General features: G+C 48.7%; 1 protein-coding gene across 2 annotated transcripts; it reads right to left on the bottom strand.

Annotated features, from left to right (window-relative positions):
- Nucleotides 1-991: 991 nt before the first annotated feature.
- Nucleotides 992-20,174, bottom strand: Nphs1 (NPHS1 adhesion molecule, nephrin). Of its 2 annotated transcripts, XM_078033088.1 has the most exons (29): nucleotides 18,693-20,174; nucleotides 18,376-18,591; nucleotides 18,179-18,301; nucleotides 17,855-17,983; nucleotides 17,228-17,309; nucleotides 16,777-16,880; nucleotides 16,461-16,588; nucleotides 16,201-16,372; nucleotides 15,895-16,052; nucleotides 15,518-15,662; nucleotides 15,293-15,417; nucleotides 13,821-14,007; nucleotides 13,482-13,611; nucleotides 13,137-13,309; nucleotides 12,633-12,773; nucleotides 12,410-12,550; nucleotides 11,862-11,983; nucleotides 10,859-11,033; nucleotides 10,603-10,759; nucleotides 10,372-10,523; nucleotides 8,884-8,995; nucleotides 8,616-8,797; nucleotides 6,914-6,970; nucleotides 4,756-4,875; nucleotides 4,593-4,617; nucleotides 4,408-4,483; nucleotides 4,154-4,247; nucleotides 3,942-4,048; nucleotides 992-1,849 (listed from the first exon to the last, which is right to left on the bottom strand). In XM_078033088.1, the coding sequence occupies exons 1-29, from the start codon at nucleotides 18,916-18,918 to the stop codon at nucleotides 1,718-1,720; spliced, it is 3,891 nt and encodes a 1,296-aa protein (XP_077889214.1). In that variant the 5' UTR covers nucleotides 18,919-20,174; the 3' UTR covers nucleotides 992-1,717. The 2 variants fall into 2 exon arrangements, with proteins under 2 accessions (XP_077889214.1, XP_077889215.1); XM_078033089.1 differs by lacking the exon at nucleotides 17,855-17,983.
- Between the last annotated feature and the right edge of the window lie 419 nt (nucleotides 20,175-20,593).

Raw genomic sequence — 20,593 nt, 5'->3', positions numbered from 1 at the left:
GTATCACAGATTAGTTTTTGCCTGTTTGCAGTGGAAATCATACAGCATGTTCTCTTTGGGTCTGACTTTGATTCCCTATTATCTTGGTAAAATCTGTCCATGTTGTTCTATATATCAGTAGTTCATTCATCCTCATTGCCTAGAATCTGTTGGATGAATATATAATTGAGTTCCATTTTCCTTTAATGGACAATTGGGTTGTTTCCAGTTGCTGATGCCATTGAACCTACTAGTTAGTGTCTCTGTTCACATATAGAATTATCTCCATTGGGTGTGTAACTATTGGGTCATGGCATATGCATATATATGTTCGGGTTTTGTAGATACTGTCAAAACATTTTTGGTTGGCAGTTTCACCCTCATAAGCACATGGTTGTGGCTGAATATTTATTTTTCTTTTCTTTTTTCCTTCTAAGCCTTCAGAAACACAGAACAGATTAATCATTATTCCTGTGCATTCTTGTCCGTGCAAAGCCCATTTTTGTGTTTTGTTAGTTGGATTTCTCTTCAATTTCTATTGTGGTAATATACCCATAATATAAAACTTACCATCTTAACCATTTAGAAATACCCAGTTCAGTGGTATTAAGTACCTTCGTATTGGTGTGCCATCGTCACCACTGAAAGAGCTGGGCAGAACCAAGAGCCCATGACACCCAGCTTCACATCCTTTTCTTCGAATCTCTGTCATTGTTAGGCAGCTTTACAACAAATTTTTTAACTTTAACTTTTATTTTGACATGATTTCAGACCTATGCAAAAGTTCCAAGAACAGAACAAAGAATTCCAACGTACACTTTGCCCAGATTCCCCAAATGTCAACATTTTACCACGTTTCATCTGTTTTTATCTCTGTGTAAATACGCATATTTTTTTCTCATCTGTTTGAGGATAAACGGAAGCTGCAATACCCTTTCACCCTAAATATAGAAGAACACATACTTCTAAAGAGCAAGGCACTCTCTTATATAACCATAGCACAATAAATCAGTTTTTCCTAAAAACGAAATCACATGGTATGTATTCTTTTGCATCTCCCCGCCTTTTGACGGCCTATTCTTACATAGGTGCTACAGTTTATGCATCATGTTTTATATACGTGGGAAACAATAAGCCAAGTACAGGCAGGGCATAACCATGGTTCATAAACTCCACTTATTATTAGCTATTCCATATGTAATCAAACTCAAATGAACTGAGTTTTTGTGTTGTTGTTGTTTTGGCTTTTGGCGATGCTGGGACTCAAACCCAGGGCCTTAGGTAGGTGTTCTCCCACTAAGCTACATCCTCAGCCCTGAAATGAGGTTTTTTTTTTTCTTTTTAAAGATGGCAGGGTTTTAATTTTTTTTAGTGGTAGATGGACACTGTACCTTCGTTTTATTTACTTGTATGTGGTGCTTGGGATCGAACCCAGTGCCTCATGCATGTTAGGCAAGCGCTCTTACCATTAAGCTACAATCCCAGCGTCCCCTGCCCAGAAATGAGTTGCTAATATGTCTTTTCTAATTTTGAATTTTTACTTCAAAAAGCATAAAGACCCTTAGAATAGCTATTTATTGTTGAGGTGTCACATGAATGACTCTGCCCCTTGAGAGAATTTGAGTTTCTAAAACTAAGCCCAGAAGGAGCCTTGGTGATGTTTTGACACCAGCTTGAACCTTCTTCTGTCACTTACACATATCCCCCCACCCTGGGTTCTGTCTTGAACACAGTTCTGTCACACCAGCTCTCCCCTCAGCTCAAAGGGTAGAGAATCAGATCTCACAGCATCCAAGTCTTCTGCCACTCGGTCATAGATTCCTCTTGGATTCTCATACTTGTCCTCATGCCAACGGAGGTCATAAGGATCCTAACAGGCAAAAAAGTAGAATTAGAACCATGGAGAGATCCTTTTGGGTCATCGTCACAGCTATGGAGGACACACACCCCTACTCACCTTCCCAGGGGAAAAAGTCCTACTTAATTAGGGAAAAGATCCAATCTACACACAGAAGAGTGATTATAGTGAACCCCCTCATGAACCACAATGTACCAACACATAACTTCCACAGAACCATCCCTTGGTCCATCTTGATTTATCTAAATCTCTGCCTCTTACCCTCTACTTCCACCCAACTGGATTATTTTTGAAACTAGTTCAAGATATCCCATGATTTCATGGCAGGAAAAATAATTTAAATGTCAGGAATACAAACCCTTTGTAGATATTGATATTGGCTATGGCAATTTTGGAATATGGGTCATGTTTCTGTTAGCCCTGTTAGCATTTACAAACCACTTCCCCCATCAAAATTAAAGAGAAAAAAAGACAATGAAGGGTTATCCTTGCCAGAGATGTGCTTTGTTCTAGAGCTGGGAGAAAATAGTTGTTTAGCAAACTTTAGAGCAGATTGGCCCGTGAGCCAAATACAGCCTGCCACCTGTTTTTGTATTGCCTGAGAGCCAAGAATGGCTTGATATTTATAAATTGTTGTTGGGAAGATCGAAGGAATAATAATATTTGTGGCATATGAAGATGACATGAAATTCAAATTTCAGTGTCCAAAAATAAAGTTTTATTGTAACATAGCTACAGCCATTCTTTTATGTATGAGTGGCTTTAACCCCACTGTGGCAGAGCTGAGCAGTTTTGAAGAATCCTATGTCTCACAAAGCCCAAAATATTTACTCTCTGACCCTCTACAGAAAATGTCTGCAGATTCCCTCATCTGTGCCTTCCGGGCACGGACAGTCCAGAACCATGGACAGCGCCATGGGGCTCTACCTCATTTCCTTGTTGGTACAGAGCTACAGTCTGAGAAAACCGTGCACCAAGGGGGACATTGTTAAAGGGGACTCCCTTGGCCCAAAATGCCAGAGCATTAGCCAGGTCACACACAGTCAAGCCTTCTGTCCCACTTCCCTTACTTTGGGGGCAATGGGTGGGTGGATGGTCATAGTGCCTGCTGTTTTCATCTACCTAGACACCATCTTTACTTTCTTTTTGGTTGTCTGTCTTCTCCCACCCTCAATCTGGTGAACTGAGTAGAGTCGGCCTCTACTCCCTGATCCCATGGGTGGACACGGATCCAGGCTTGTCCAATTAGTACAGTCAATCCCCTGCCTCCGTGGTTGGTTCAACAATGAGGATATGACCCAAGCTAGATCAATACCATTACTGGGCATTGGGAGTCTTGGGAAAGAGGCATTCCCTTTCTTTGAAGATTCCTAATCTAACTGTCTACAAACCTGGCTTTTCTAGGAAATCTTTAGGGAGAAACTCCCAGATCTGTCTGGTCCTGAAGACAATTCTATCCCTCCTCAGCTAAATGAGCCAAAAAAAAAAAAAAAATCTTTCTCTCTAGTTGCTTAACCATTGTGGTAGAGATTACTAAGTGCCCAAGGAAAAACTTCCCTTCAGTCTTCCACAGTAGCAGAACTGCAGTGAGGCGTGTAGGTACCAAGGTAGACTACATTTCACAGCCTCCTTTGCAGTGAAGCATAGCAATGGGATCCTGTTTTCCCTGGTGGAGTGAGAGATGTACGTGTACCATTCTGGACCTGGGCCATAAGGCAGGGTGGTGCTTCCTTTCACTCCGGCTGAAACTGGCCCTTCCACATAGAGCTGGATGATGGATGTCCCAGGAGATGGCAGAGGAACACAGTGGAAAGAACTTGGGTTCTGAATAAACATTTACAGTAGGGCTCACCTCTGACAGCCACGTGAGAAGAGAAAAACTGCTTCCTGCTTTCTTTGCAGTGCTGGGAATTGAACTTATGGCCTCACCCATGCTAAGCAAGAGCTCTGTCCCTGAGATACATCTTCAATCCTAGACTGTCTTCTTTAAGCCGCTGGATTAGGGCCAGGCTTCTTTGTTACAGCAGCTAATTTACCCTAACTAATACAAGCAGTTAGGAGGCAGGTTTCCAGCCTGAACTGCGTGTGATACAAATCTCCTTACCATATGTACTTCATCATACAGGGGTCCCCAGGCTCCAGATGGGGCATACATTCTTTCCACCTCATCATACAGGTGCCCGGGAAAGGCCATGTCCTCATCTTTGAGACCTGTGAAACCCAGGGTTGGAGTGGAAGGAAGAGTCATCAGGGCACCCAGCCCAGATGTCAGGAGAACCTTGGAATGGGGGCGGTCCTGATGGGGTCCTGACTCACCTTGGGGATAAGATCCCTCCTCCAGGGTGGGAGGCAGCCGAGGGCTGAAGTCCTTCATGGAGTGGTAATATGGCTCTACTTCTGACGTGCTAGCCTGTCAGGCGCACACACACACACACACACACACAAAAAAAAAAAAAAAACAGGTAAAGTCCTTTCCATTTTCTGACTCCACAGTTACACAAAGGGAAATGATTAACTTGAAGCTCACAGTAGAGTTTATCATTGGATCCGTCCAAGCCACCCCCACTCACCATGGAGCTTTGAGTGTCCCGGTCCCCAGTCCACTGGCTCTCCTCATATTCATTCCTGACTCTCTCCTCCTCCGACCTTCCAAGATGGAGGTATGGGCGGCAGTTGGGTGACTGACCCTCTGCCACCTGTCACCCCCAAACCTCCTTCCTCAGAGCCTTCTTTACAGCAAAATGCCCCTACTTACCCTGCCTCCGTCTTCTCTGAGATGCCTGAGAGAAATAGGGGGAAAGGAATCAGAGAGGCCATGGGAGCCCACTTGGTCCAGGGGAGATCTCAAATATGCAGCAACCCCAGGGTTCCTGTCCCCCTAGGGTCTCTGTCCTGGCAGGGGCAGGACCTCTCCTCACCCTCAGCAAGATGTTTCAGTCTCCGTCGCCAGAGGAATCCCGCCACACAGGAAGCATTGGAAAGCAGCAGAAGACCCCCGACAGCAAACAACACGGGCAGCAGGGGCAGCCCGGGGGGTCCTAGGGGTGGGGAGACCTCTCAGTGAGCCCCAAGCCATCTTCTCTGGGTGCAATGGGAGCTGTCTGAGAAAGCCGCCCCTGATCAAGCAAAGCCTCCACCCCCACCCAAGGTCCAGGAAGCCAATGAGCAACAATCTCCGTCTCCACCTCTTCTTGCCATCTCAGGGCAGGTGGCTCCTCTCTCAAGTCAAGTCAGCAGCAGGTTCAGCCATTGCCTGAGCCCTCTCTATAATCCAGCCTATTCCACAGCTCCCGTTTTGCCCACCAACCATAGACCCCGCAACTGTACCTTCTGGTCACACAAACGAACCACTACCTATTTCCAGAATCGCCGAAGCAAATTCACAACTCTGAGCCTTGGAATAATCAAGGGTCTATCCTCAATGTCCTTTCTTCTCCACAGATTTCATCACCAATGTCTTATTTCCACCAACCGCCATCCCGGCCAATAGTGGGTTACCACATCCCTGAGGACAAGGTTCAGTCCCTCCATTTTGCCATCAACTGCTAAGGACACTTGTTTTCCTTTGGGAAAAGAGCCAGTCCCCTGCTCCTAGTCTGTGCGGTTCCTACAGGACTCTGGGGGGATCACCTGACCCACCCTGGAAAAGATCACTCATTCCGCTTTCTACAGTGATTGGCATTTGACTCGTGGTGGCTCTTTGGCACAACAGTTAGGACACATCTACACACAGCCAAGAAGCAGAATGAAAGCTAGAAGTGCGGGAGGTGGGAGGGCCTCTCACCCTGTTTTTGTCTTCTTTTTTTTTTCTTTTTTGGCCCTAGGGGATTGAACCCTCAGGGGTGCTCTACCATTGAACCACATCCCAGCCCTTTTTATCTTTTATTTTCGGGTGGGGTCTTGCTAAGTTATTTAGGGCCTCACTAAATTTCTGAGGCTAGCCTCAAACTTGGAACCCTCCTGCCTCTTCCTCCTGAGTCCCTGGGATTACAGGCTCCTGTATCACCACGTCCAGCTGTTTCTAACTCTGCTGGAGCCAATGAGACAAGAACAAACGTGACAAAATCAGAAACTTGAAAAATGCTAGTAAATGAGTTTTTCTTCTCTTTCTGTTCTCGGGACCCCTAGGACCACCTCCCTGTGAATATGACAGGGAGAGACATGTGACCCAGTTATCTCCATTGTCCCAATCAAGAGCCAGATGACTGCCAGTCATGTGAAGAGAAGGATGCTCTTTGGTTTGAATATGAAATGTCCCAGAAGGCTCATGTGCTGCAGGCTTCATCCCCCAATGCAGCAATGTGGGGGGGACACTTTGGGGATGAGATCTGATCATGGGGGCTCTAACCTAATCAATAGATTAATCCACTGTTGGATCCTTAGCTAACTGGGCTATTGGGAGGTGACGGCAACTGCAGGAAATGGGGCCGAGTTGAAGGAAGAGGATCCTTGGGGACTCTGTCTTGTCCCTGGAACCTTCCTTTCTTCCCACAGCTGGCTCTTTCTCTCTTTGCTTCCTGGCTGCCACGAGGTGAGCAGCTTTGCTGTGACACACCCTTCCACCATGACGTTTTGTCCAAAGCAATGAGCCAGCTGAACATGGACTGAAAACTGAGTAAAAATGAATCTTTCCCCCTTGAAGTTGTTTTTCTCAGACGTTTTGTTACAGTGACAAAAAGCTGACTAACATAGAGGCCATCCTATATCGACAATTCTCAGTCCCGCTGCCAGCTGATTGTAGAGATGACTCAACCCGTCTAGATCAGAACCGTTTCACCAGACTCAAGGAGTCATGGGTAATGACGTATGTCGCCATAAGTGCCCATGTTTGGGTGGTTTGATATGCTGCTAAAACTAACTGACTCAACCTCCTTACAGAGCTCAACATCAGCTAATTCTTTTCCAATTAAACTAAATTAGGAAGAGAAAAAATCGATCACTCCAGTAAGAGGAAGAGCTTCAGATGCAAGTGGGAACCTTCAGGGACAGAGCAGTTGTGACCACAAGGGAGAGGAGATGGGGTCAAAAGGTTCCATTCTCAGGGGAGGGGGCAGGATTCAGGGGTGGAGCACTTGCCTGCAGGCTGCTCTGTGGGTTCCTGGTGGTCAGGTTCTCCAGAAGGCTGGTCCAGGCCTGGGTGGGGGGTGAATATAGAGATCATGCATTAATAACAAAAATCTGAGATGATTATGTATTTCTCAGTCTCTGACTAAGCTTTTCACCCCACTTTGAAACTCGCTGGAATGGGAACATGATTTCTTAGGGGTATTCTAAAGATAGCCAAGTATTCCTGATAATAATGACAACACACTAATAGCAATAGGAATATCAATAATAATAATAATAAATTATAAATGAGTGCTTTATGTTGTACAAAGTCCTTTAACCTGAATTATCAATTTGCTGACTTAACCCTCCCCGTCTCCCTAAGAAGATATTGGGCTCTCAGGATCCACATCCTGAGCCCTATTTCATATTTTATTTCTAGACAGAGTCTCACTGAATTGCTTAGTGCCTTGCTGTTGCTGAGGCTGGCTTTGAACTCACGATCCTCCTGTCTCAGCTTTCCTAGCTGCTGGGATTACAGGCCTGCGCTACCACACCTGGTGTGAAACCTTATTTTTAGAAACTGAGGGACTCGGGCTGGGGATGTGGCTCAAGCGGTAGCGCGCTCGCCTGGCATGTATGCGGCCCGGGTTCGATCCTCAGCACCACATACCAACAAAGATGTTGTGTCCACCGAAAACTAAAAAATAAACATTAAAAAAAATTCTCTCAAAAAAAGAAAAGAAAAGAAACTGAGGCACTTGCCTAAGTTCACAAAACTAGGAAGTGGCAGGGGAGGTGGGGGCTTGAACCCAGGCTTTTCTGAGCCAGCCCCTGTGGGATTAACCACGGGGCCTGTCAGAATCATAAGACTCTTCTTAGACATTTTCAAGGAATTTGTCCCTTTCATCAAAGTCACTGAACGTGTGGGTCTAAGGTTATTCAGAATATTCCTGCACATCTTTTCTGTGTCCGTAGGGTCAGTAATAATGTCTCTTCTGGCTTTCCTGATATTTTTGGAAGTTGTGTCTTCTCTCTTTTTTTGTCTTGATCAGTTTTACACATTTCTTTTTTTAAAATATTTTTTAGCTGTAGATGGACACAATACCTTTATTTTATTTGTTTATTTTTATGTGAAGCCTGGGATGGAACCCGGTGCCTCACACATGCTAGGCCACAGCTCGGGTCCCAGTTTTACACACTTCATCGATCTTTTCAAAGAACGAGCTTTCTGTTTCATTGATTTTTTTCCTTTTTTTTTTTTTTTCTGTTTTCTCATTCATTAATTTCTTCTCTTAACTTCCTTCCATTTTCTTTGGGTTTAGTTTGCTCTTCTTTTTCAAGTTTCTTTCGATGGACATGTAAAATGTCTATTTGAAGATTTTTTTTAATAAAAAAACAAATATAAATTTTTAATGCCATCCAATTTCCTCTTAGCACTACTTTAGCTGCCCCTCAAATTTTTTGTTTTCATTTTTATTCAGTTCAAACTATTTTCTAATTTCCTCTTGTCAGTAATCACACCAAGATAGTACAGGTAGATCTATGGAGCTCATCTGCCTGAGATTTCAATCTCATCTCCACCTCTTCCTAACTGTGTGACCTTGGTTGATTTGCTCAACTTCTCTGGGCTTCATCTGTAAAAGAGGAATAGAACTAGTATCCATTTCACTATGCCACCCTCTAAGTCCTCTGAGGAACTTTCCAACCTGCCCAAGACTGTCCTTCCCACCTGGGGTAGTGATGGAAAGCTGTAGTCCCTTTTCAGCTAAGCCACTGTCCCCCAGGGCATTGCTGGCCAGCAGCCAGACCCTATATCGTGTAGAAGGCTTCAGCCCAGTCAATGTGAAGGTGGTGGCCTGGGGTGGTATGACATCCATGTAGAGAAATCCTGGAGTCTCCAGGGCCTCGTACCTGTAGGACAGAGAGGCCAGTAAGTTCAGGAAAATGACCAGCCCACTGGCTGCCACACCTTACTTGCCTTGACAGGGCTGACCCACCTGACTCGGAACCTCTGTGGCAAGCCCCCATCAAAGCCAGGCTTCCACTCCAGCCCCACTGAGTGTGGGGTGATGCTTACGACCTTGAATCCCAGTGGGGGGTCAGGACGGCCTTTGGAAAGAAGGATGGGGAAAATAGAAGATACAAAAGGATTCTAGAAGATTCCTTTCAGGTTTTTCCTAATAATAATTCTAAATTACAGTTGATTTCATTATTCATGGTGATTACATTCAACAAGTTCACTGTGAACACTAAGCTGGAAAATACTCAACTGTTGCTTGTAAAGGAAACTCAGGGTTAGTTTTCTTCAAACCTCTTTGTCACTGCATTTTCATCAACCAATGAACACAGGATCTTGTTTAGGCGTGTTCCTGTTAAAGGTGCCTTACACAACACGTACCGGGATTCACCACTAGTACGTGGCCAAAAGCACTCTCACTCCAGCCCGAACAAACTTATCCAGAGCACAAGTATTTTTTCTATCACAGCCATCTTGCACTTAGAAATAGTGGACAGCATTTCAGCTTTGTGCTTGGCAGGCATTTTAAATGACAAAATCACCAACCCAAAGCACAAAAAGTTTTTTAAAAGTGACACTAAATAAAACCACACTTATTTACAGTATAAGAACTGGAACAAGATGTGGAGTGTCATCTTGTTCAGTCTCAGCTAGGAACACGCACAGCAGGTGACGCAAATTTTGCATTACTCTGTATATGTCCTTGAGTGACCACAAAGTACTATGAGTATTAATTTGGAGATTACAAATAAATTTTAGCAAGTAGATGAATGTATACGTATAAAACATATGCATATATGTTATACACACACACACACATACATACACATGCACACACATGTTCCTTGCAGTGGGTTTTTATGCCAACCTCACATCCATTCTCATTGCTTACAGTTCCAACACCCGGAATTTCCCTTTGAAGAACCACCCTCCCACATTCTCAGGTCACATTCTTCTGATGGAAGTGACTCCACTCCTAGGAAGATGGACATGTGACCAGGCCTGACCAATTAGAGGGTTGCCCCTTCCATCAGATGATTGATTCGAGGATGAGCTGGAATCCAAGCAGAGCCAATGATATTTCATTCTAGTTTTTCCATATAACTGTTCAGAGGAGAAAGAATTCTATTTCCTCTGGGAATTCTAAAAGCCCACTAGGAGGAGCTTTAGAATGAAAGGCAAGACAGAGAAAAGCAGACCTAAGAGCTGGTCCTAGATCCAGCAACTCCTGAAAAATCCGCTTTTCAGTTACTTGACCCAATAAGTCTTCCCAACTCATTTTAATCTGTTTGTCTTTGTTGTGGGTTTCCCTAAAGATCTAGTCTCCCATTAGGAAATTCAGGGCGGTCAGAGACTCCATCCTCACTCATACACACCTTTCAGGTGTCAGCAACACTACCAACCAGGGACTTGGGAGTTGACCCAAGAAGCATCCCCCCGATACCCTCCCAGCCCCCTCCCATCATACTAATGCTGACGAGCTGAATGTTGGTGTGGTCTGAGCCAAGGGGGTTGGTGGCTGTGCACGTGAAGAGGGCGTAATCCTGGGCTGCAGACACATTGGCAATGGTCAGGAGACTGCTGTGGACCCCACCCTGGTGATAGGTGTGCTCCGTGTACCTGGAAAGACAATGAGGCAGGGATTCAGGGGCTGGGACCAGAGTTTGGGCTGGACCACTTGCTGGCAGGCCTGGCTCACCTGGGATCTTGGAGATCCAAAGGAACCCCATTTTTGGACCAAGTGAAGATGATGTTGGGGACGCCTCGGGCACGGCAGTGGAGGGTAGCAGAACTGGTGCTGTCTCCAGCTGCAGCCACTTTAGTTAGGGGGGTAGGATGTTCCACCTGGGGGGCAACTAGGATGGATTGGGGGATCAACATGAGGTGTGTGGGAGGACACGAGAGCGGTGAGTTTAGTGGCAGACTTTTGAAGTCAAGAGTTTAATGTTACCCACATCTGACTACAAGACGGACCAGCCCCCGGGCCGGAGGTGCCACTCCATTGTCCACAATGCACTGGTAAGCACCAGCCTGTGTCAGCTTGGCATGGTGAATCCGCAGGCGTCCTGTGGATCCTTTTGATATCTTCTCCATGTCATCTAGGCTATGGTCCTCCTCTTCTTCTTCTCCCTGGGGACCCAGGACTCAGAGGTTGCCCTCCAGTTTAGCCCCAAATCCATCATCACCCAAACTGTGTCCCATCTGTAATATCATTCTCCCACTCACAACTACTCTCCACAAAACTATTGAATGAAAATTTCTCTTATAATCCATCCAAACATTTATTCGATCCATTCATTCAAGCACCAATCCAACCAACCACTCACCCACCCATTTATCTAACTACACATGCCTGGAAGCCTCCTTCCACCCACACATCAATCCATCCATTCATTTAACTATCTAGCCACCCATTCATCCACTTATACTTGCATCTACTTACCCACTCATTCATGAAACCAACAGTTGTCTTCTACCTATGCACCCATCTATCCATCCTTGCTGCACCCTACCATAAGCACATTTATTCACTCATATGTGCACACACTCATAAATACATACAACCATTCACCCATATATCCAGCTATCTATGTATTCATCTCTCCACTGTCAATCCATACATCAATTCATCGTTCCATATACATCTTTCCACTAATGATGCATCCATCTACCATATACACTGATCTGTCCACTAATGTCTCTCATTCCATCATCTAGTCACCCATCCACTCATTCATCCACCCGACTATCCATCCACCAACCCACTCACCTAACTGTAAATCCACTCATCCACCCATCCCTCTACTGTTTGACTAGCAGTTACTCATTCTTGGAGTATGCCCTGATGAATCTCTAGTTATACAATCACACGGATGTGGACTTCACTCCCGAGGATCTCACAGTTATGAAAGCACAGCCCCCTGCCCCACCTCCATTCACTGAAGGCTGGGTCCTTACCAGCCTCTCCCAGTTGAACATCCCTGGGAGGATGGGATTGGCATCAGCAGTGCAGACAATGTCCACAGAACCCCCGACATTCACCTCGGTAGGGTCCTGGAGGGCACGGATGGTGGGAGCATCTGGTGGGAGATAGGGGGTTGGGAAAGGCTCTTGGACCCAGATAGATCATGGTGGGAGAGTGCTCCAGGCAGAAGGCATGTCTTAGAGGAGACCTGGAAAGCTAGGTGTGTGGAGAGTTTGCCATCTATGTGATGAACTTGAAGAGTGAGACTTTACAGTGGGCTTGGCTCCCTGAAGGGAGTAGCACCCTTTTAGGTGGTCCTTCTCTTTAGGTAGAGATTCCACACTGGGTCTTTTTAGTGGGCACAGATTCCACAATAGAAGTGAAGGGACTTCCAGAATGGGAGGATTCTAGGATGGGTGGTTGTCCCTAAGTGGGCAGAGCTTCTGCAATGAGGAGACTCTACAGTGGGTCCCAAAGTCCCCAATGGTAGGCAGGGTTCCCAGAGACCCTAATTTCCTGGGGTGATCGCGGCGGGGCTCACAATGCACGTCCAGCCGCACTAGGGCTTCAGCGGTGCCCTCTGAGTTCTGGCAGTGCAACTGGTAGAAGCCATCGTCTGCACGCGTCACGTTCCATAGCTGCAGAGCCCCACCAGACAGGATGCGGTGCCGGGGACCTCCAGCTGGGGAAAGTCAGGGTAAGGGGCGTGGCGGACCCTCCCATCACCAGGAACCCACACCCAGCTCTGCGTCCCCTTCCCGCACCTGGGCTTAGGCGATAGCCGCGGAAGGTCCAGTTGAAGGCCTCTGGAGCGGGGTTAGCGGACACCAACACAGGCAGCAGTGCCTGGCCCTGCTCCACCGCGGTGACCACGAGCTCCTGCTCCCCCAGGAACTCTGGACGGTCTTCAGAGGGAGAGCCGCAGGGAGTCAAGAGTGTTGTTAAAGTCGGGGTCAGGAATAGAATTGAGATCAGGCACAGGACTAAGGGTTAAAGCCGGAGTAAGGAAGGACTAGGGTTGGGGAGAGGTAACAGGATAGACGTTAAAATTCAGTTTAGGAAAAGTCTAGAACCAACGTCAGGCTGAAGGATGGAGAAAGGGGTCAGGATAGGGGTTAGGGGTTGGGGCAAATAGGAGTTGGGGCAGGGATCAGGATAAAGGTAGGAAAGTAACAGGATTGGGGTAGTGGCTAAGGACAGTGTCAAGGTGAAGACTGGAGTAGTTTAGGGTCAGGAGGGGATCAAGGGTTACAGACCAACCCACGTACACAGCACATTGAGGCGGTAGAAGGAGCTCACGGTTTCGCGGAGCTCTGCACTGTGGGCCCGGCAGGTGACACGGTGGCCGTGGTCGCGGGATGACACTTGAAGAAAAACGCTCCTGGACGCAGCAGAGCCTTTGAACGGGGCGCTCTGGGGAGGTGCGGCCACGTCTTCCAGCCTGTGCACACCGCAGACAGTTGGGTCAGCCAGGGCTGGTGCCAGGGTGGGACCAAAACTAGAGATTGGAGGGCTGTTACTCCAACAGTCTCTAGGGCCCAACAGTCTCAGGTGGGACCAGAACCGACTGGGTGTGAACCGAACCTTGGAAGGGCGGAGCCTCACACTCTCACCTCTCCCCCTCCTTGTCCCAGGACAAGTTGACTGGTGGGTTGCTGCTAATGCTGACACACGTCAAGTTTAAGGCGTCCCCTGGGCGCAGCGCAGACACGTTGGCCAGGATCGTCAAATTAGTCGGAGGAACTTAGCGGGTCAGAGGAGCGAGGCTGAGTCAGGAGACCCCTGGCCTACTTTCACAGCATCTCGACCCCAGACCCTGCCCAGTCTGCAGTCCCCAGCCCGGCCCCGCCCACCACTTGGTGTCTGGGAGGCCACACACCCCGGCCTGGCTGTGTAGTCTGTACCCCACGCCAGCCAAACCCTCCGCCCGTCCCGTCCTTTGGCATCCTCACACTGCACCACCAGCTGCGTGGACACTATAAGCTGGCCCGCCTTGCACGAAAACTTGGCCTGATTGTCCGATGGACCTGCGACCAGCACCAGTTCGCGGGAAAAGGTGCTCCCAGACTTCTCGGTACTTCCCAGGTGCACCCGCCGGGACTCCTGCTGCAGCCGCTGCTCCGTCACCACGCGGGAGTTCTGAGGACCGGGACTGGCTGGGGACCGCAGGTAGCCCTGCCCTTCCCCACCCAGTCCTGAGACGACCCTATTGGATTGGTCATCGCCAGACCAAACCAGGCCTTTGTGTGATAAGGAAAAGGCATTCCCATCAACTGGCATCCCCCTAGAGTTAAGAAGTGGACCAGGAATTCAGAACCCCTAACCCCAAGTCTCTCCCTCTTTCCCTGAGCCCCCTGAGATCCCGCCTCCTGCCTCACCCCACCTCCCCAGTCCCCCAGGACCCTCTGCCCCACTCCTCAAATTCCACTTCTTCAATATTAACCACACTATGTACCAGAAATGTCCTTGAAATTCCCAAATCTTGGGCACAGACTAGTAACTGCCCATTATCTGAGCTCTGGGGTGTCACCCTGGGATGGGAAGTTGGAATTCTGGAGTCAGAGTCATCTTCTGAAATTGATGAAGTGGGAGTCCCAGGCCTCCACACCTATTCTTCCCTTCCCTTTTTCCTATCCTCAGTTCTTTTACTTAACATCCCCACTCCCTTTGACCTTTCGTTTAATTCCAGTGACTTCTGCAGAGTTCTGATCTTTTTTCTCAATATTCCCTTATTATCCTAATCACTAGAATCCAATGTGTTGCCCCAATTCTTGGTATTTCCCCAGAATTCCATTCAATTAAAATGGAATCCTGTTGCCAGCCTATAATTCCTAGTTTTTTTTCCTCCAGAATTTACAGTAGCTCCCTAACTTGCTAGAATTTTCCCAGAATTCTATCCCATTTCCTTTAATTTTAATGGAACTTTATTTTCTTACCTATATATCTCAAGAATTCAATTTAATATTAAAGGATTTTCAATGTTCTGTGAAATCACTAGTCTTTTCCCCCAAATATCTAGCCTTTGCCCAAAATATCATTGTCATTTTGTTTGTTTGTTTTGTTTTTTGAATTCCTGGTTTTTCCCTAAAATTCTTGACATTTTCCCTGAATTGAACTTTTCACCAGAATTTCTTTTAACTTTAATGGAATTAATTGCCTTTATCTCTAGAATTCCCAATCTTGATTCAGAATTCCTTCTTTTATCCTGGAATTGTTTTTCCAGAATTCCCAGAATTTTCCTTAAGATTTCATATAATTCTCATGACATTTTTTTTTCTCTTACAATTCCCTACCAAAATTCAGAATCTCCAGTATTTTTCAAGAAATTAAGGTTTTTCCAAGATCTCCAAAGATTCCGAAGGAGAGGAGGGTCCTCATCCTTCCCCAAATTCCTGGTCACCCGACAACCCTTGCTGGCACTGACCTTGTACCAGGTGAGGGAGGGGTCTGGGTTGCCCCCAATGGCCAAACACACCAGCCTCACCCGGGTCCCAGTCCTAAGATACTTCCCCTCTGGTGGTCCCTCAATCCACAGCTTCTGGGCAGGATCTGCAGGGAGAGGCTGGAGGGTGACTTTGCCTCTGGGCTGGGGCCTCAGGGTGGGATCTGTGGGGCCTGGTGGCATTCCTGGATCAGGATAGGGACTCACATTTCACATTCAAGGTGAGCGACTTCTTGAAAGTTTCCTTGGCGAAGGCCTCACTGAAGGCCTCGCAGGTGAGGGTCAGGCCATTGTCTTCCCGCCGCACCAGGAACGTCAGATTAGACATGGAGATGTGGCCACCATGCAGGCCCTAGCAGAGAATGAGATTTGGGACTTGAGGACTAAAACATCCCCACCCATGGTACCAGACCCCTGGGCCTACCCCAGACCCCAGCAAGGGCACATCTTGACCTCCTCCTAGTCAGATGCGGGATTCAGGGGGCCCCAGGCCACGATTCTCAAGGACAAGGCCTCTGAGCCTTCTTGTCCCCGCTCCAGAAGTTGTGCCCTCAGCCCCCCGCCTGGCTCAGCCCCCTCCTCACATCCATGACTGTTTCATCCGTAGGAAGCAGCTGCCGGCCCCCCAGCCACCACTGCAGCAGGACCCGAGGGCGACTGGATTTGGCGATACAGCACAGTGTCACGTTCTTGTTCTCAGTCTGTGACGCAGATCCCAGGATGGTAATGGCACTAGGGGGAACTGTGGGACAGATGGATAGAGAGAGACCCTGGACTGAACTAGGTTTCTCACAGACCAGCCTAGACAGACAAGGGGATGGGACCCAGATGGCAATGGAAAAGCATGATGTGGGGACACGGGCTGACAGACAGCTAGCACCAGGACTCACAGGTGACCTGTAGCGTGATGCTTTGTTCCTGGGTCCCTGTAGATACGCTGTTGTAGGCTTCACAGCTGAGCCTCGCTCCGTGGTCTTCTGGCTGCACGGTCATCACCAGCACACTGCGGGCCACTGCCTGAACATGCTCTGTGCCCCACGCTGTGGACACAGGCTGGCCATTCTGGAGATAGGGTCAGACCTAGAACAGCTCAGAGCCCGTTCCTGGCTCTGGCTCTCCCCCAGCCTTCCATGTTGGCCTTTGCCCTCACCTTCAGCCACTGTAGTGTGGCTGGCGGATTTCCCCCTCGTGCCGTGCACGGCAGCTCCAGGCTCTGCCCTGCCCTCACGTGCCCTTCTTCCAGGCCTGGCCACTGGATGACAGGGGGTCCTGGGGGGACTGGGGAGCAATAGCCACTCAGTAGGCCTGGGGAGTCCATTCATTCTTTCTAGTCCCCATAGCCAGACTCTGAATTCCCATGTTTCTCTTTGGCATGACTGAATTTCCCATAATTCTTGCAATCCCCCAAGACCCCCAATCCTGCCTCCCATCCTCCATGCCCACAACTGGGTCAGTTCTCCACTTACACAGAACATTCATGGTGATGGAAGCCTTGATGGGAGTGTCCAAAGCTGGGCTGGACGCCTCACAGACTAGTAACTGCCCATTATCCGAGCTCTGGGGTGTCACCCTGGGATGGGAAGTTGGAATTCTGGAGTCCAAGTCATCTTCTGAAATTGATGAAGTGGGAGTCCCAGGCCTCCACACCTAGTCTAAGTCTCCATACTGATTTCCTCTAAGATCTGGAGTCCCATGGGAAGGATTTGGGGCTTTAGCAATAAGAATTAGGGCTTCAGGGGGCCATACTGGCCCCAAATGTTTATACTTAATATCCTGAAACTGGGGTTCCCTTGAAGAAGTTTTGGGTATTGGGTAAAGAATTGAGTCCCAGATGTTTATACCCAGCCTGAGTTTCCAGCCTGAATACCTGGGCTATGGAGCTCTTATGAAGAAACAGGAATTCAGGATCTGACATACCTGGCTGTGGCCTCTGTCATGAAGAGTTTCTCCTGGGACCCCTCGTTCACGTTAGCAGAAACATCAGATATTGTTTGTCCACCTTGGGGCAACAAGAGGGCTGCAGGGGTGCTGGGCACTCCCCACAGTAGATTCTGGGGTGGTCATGATGCCCCCTTCCTCCTGGTTCTGGAGGAAAAGAACCTGAGGTGCCAGCTTCGTCCCCTGGAAATTCCTGTTATCTTGTAAGACTTAGGACTCCCTCACTTCTGTTCCCTGGAATTTTCCCAAATGATTGGAGTTCTCAGGTCCTGGGCCTCTTCTTTCTGTTGGCATCTTTATTAGGTTGTACCCCATGCCCCCATCACCTCAGCTTTTCTTTCCTGTGCTACCCTCACTGCCCACATCTTGCCTGAATCTTGGCTTCTTCCAGGCCCCCGACCAGCATTCCTGTGGTCTCCTGGATGCCTCCCCCCGGTGTCCCCTCCCATCCAGTGCATCCCATTCGGGCCTCAGCTTCTCCCCTTGCCTACTCCAGGGTCCTATCTTGGTTATATTTTCTGGGTCCCTAGGAAGGCACCTAGCATAACACATGGACTCCCTAGTCCAGGGACATTACACTGACCCCACCAGTTCACCCACACTCACTTTGGAGAAAGGTGATATCAGGTGCTGGCTTTGCATCCCCAGACACACAGCTGACCGTATACTCCTGCCCAGCTACCCAGGTGACTGTGCTCCCTGCCTCAGGGGTCAGCTGAAGCACCTTGGGGGGAACTGATGAGAAAGGATGTAGAATCAGCCCCCACCACTTGAAGGACAGGAGGATGTGGGCCAAGTCTCCTTGCTCCGAAATGAGTTTTGTACCCAGGATCTGGGGGAGGAGGATCTGGGACCATCAGCTCCCATGTCCTGGGGAAGAAGAGGACTAGAAGCCCAGAATTGAGGGTCCTGGGGGTCTCTCACCCATACCCAGGATGGAGAGGATGACTCTGGGAGACAGGAGCTCGGGGCCCATCTCTGAGCGGCTGACCTGGCACTCATACTCGGCGTCATCGCTGAGGTCACATGCTTCAATGTGCAGGTGGAATTCACCTGCAGAAGAGGCCCAGAGGGTTAAGGCCATAGCCTCTGCTGGTGGCTCAGAGTCTCAGGCTCTGATCTCTCACCTTTAGCAGGATCTCCTTTGAGGCGGTACCTCGGGAAGCCCGGGATCCCAGGGTCGGGGCCTAGGAGTAGCCCATCCTTGGCCCATTGTACCACACTGCCAGGGGCAGTGACCCCGCACCGCAGCTCAACTGTGGCCCCCTCCACAGCCGTCAGGTTTTCAGACAGGGCCCAGAAACCACGAGGGGCCGAGGCAGGGATTGGCAACTGAGCCAGGCCTGGAGACACAAAAGGATCAGCAAGAAGGGGCAGAGGTTTGTCTAAAAGGTAGGAAATGAAGGCCATTTGGCACTGGGTACAGAGTCAGTGTCCCACTCACCTGTGGTCAGCAGCCCCATGAGCATCAGGGGAGCCCTGATGGGTGTCCTCAGGGCCATTCCAGTTCCTCTGGCCGTGGCTCCCACAGTGCTCATTGGCTGCCACGTATGTCTGCCACTACCTTTCTCTGACTCCCTCTCTCTGCGTCTTTGTCTCTTGTTCTCTTTTAGTCTCTTTTTCCAACTCTCTCCATTTTCCTCTCTCCGGGAGTGTCTCTTTATCTCCATCTCATTCTCCCTCTGTCCCAGGCTCTCTGAGTCTCCTCCTCTGTCTCTTTTTCTCCCTGCCTCAGGCTCTTTCTCTCTGAGCAACTCTCTGAATCCCCCCCCACCACCACCCTTGGCCTGTCTCTCCACCTCAATCCATCCATCTATCCATCCATCTGTCCATCCATCTCCTTGACAGTCTGTTTCTCTTCTCTCCTGCTACCCCCTGCCCCTTCACCCTCTTCCACCACTCACAGTTCCACAAAAAAAAAAAAAAAAAAAAAAAGACTTGCTGCTCAGAGTCCAGTGAGCCCCATCAGCCCAGGAGAGCAAAGAGGCAGACAGTGGCAGAGCCAAGCCACTCCTGAGTCTCCAACTCCAGCCTCCGCCCAGCAGGCTCCTCCTGGCCCAGCTGGACCATGAAATCCCCTGTCAGCACATGCCAGGCACATTCCTCGGTGCCTCCCCAGCTCCCATAACCCCAAGGGCCTGGGAGAGCAGATCAGACATGGGTCATCTCCTAGTTCAGCTTAGGGAGTAGAGAGCTGGGCCAGCTCTTCCCTGTCCAGAGCATGACCTTGGCAAGTCCCATCCTTTCCTGAGTAGACAATCAGCCCCTCAGTGCATATGGGATCTCTGCTGGGGAGTGTACAAAAGTGTATGTGAAACTGGGAGAGTATGGGAGAGAGGGAAGTTACCTGTGTGTGCATGTGGGTGTGAGAGCACGCCTGTGTGTGAGCATGTGTGAGAGAGGAAGGAAGCCAAGAGTGAATTGTGATTTGTGATGGTGTGTGCTGAGTGTGTGACTGGGTCAGAGTGTCTTTTGTGTGAGTGTGCAGGGTTCAGGGCAGTCAGAACAGTGCAAGGAAAAGATGAGTCCAAATCTTCCAGCCCTTAGTGAGGGTGACCTTTAGCAAAGACGCCGTGAGCTTCTTTCTGTCTCCATTCCGACCATTCCCCCATCTCTTCCTCCCTTCCCTGTGTGTCTTAGTCCCTTTCTTTATCCATCATGATTTATCTTTATCTCTTTGAAACGTCTCTCTCTCTCTCTGTTTCTCTCTCTCTCTCTCATAGTTAAATCTCAGTCAACCTTTTATTAACTATTCCACTGTCTTTCTAAGCCTGTTTATTTTTTTTAAATTTTTTTTCTGTCTCTGTTCTCAGCTCTCGCTGCTCCTACCTCACATTCAGTTTCTCATACCTCAGGAACTCAATAAATATTTGTTCTCAGTGAATCTTCCTGCCTGTGCCTCTTTCTCTTATTAGTTTCTCCAGCTCTGAGTCCTGATTCTCACATCCCTGAATTTTATAACCATATGCTAACTGGCCCGCCCTCCCCACCCCAGTGTGTACATACACACTGGCATGGGATAAGCTCCTTCTGTCTGCTTATCTCTTGCAGGAATTACAACGGTTCATGTTTCTTCCCCCCTCCCTGTGACCCCCTATCTGATCCTCCTCCAGGAACAAGGCAAGGCATCTGGCCTGAGCTGGGGCAGCTCCACCCTTGATGCACCCTGTGGTTTTTCTCCCCTGCTTTCCATTATTGACTCCTTGCCCTCCTCCCACACTCCCTTTCCCAACTGCCCCCCACACCTCCTGGGAATTGGGCTGGATGCAGACCTGGGAGGGTCTGCCATGAGGCCCTCACCAGATGGTGTCCCTGGAGATCAGGGTGTAGAGCTGTCAGTTGCTG

Source organism: Ictidomys tridecemlineatus, chromosome 15 (genome assembly GCF_052094955.1).
Source record: "Ictidomys tridecemlineatus isolate mIctTri1 chromosome 15, mIctTri1.hap1, whole genome shotgun sequence".
NCBI classification, from domain to species: Eukaryota; Metazoa; Chordata; class Mammalia; order Rodentia; family Sciuridae; genus Ictidomys; species Ictidomys tridecemlineatus.
Note: the sequence above shows the minus strand (reverse complement) of the source record. Positions and strands in the feature narration are given on the sequence as shown.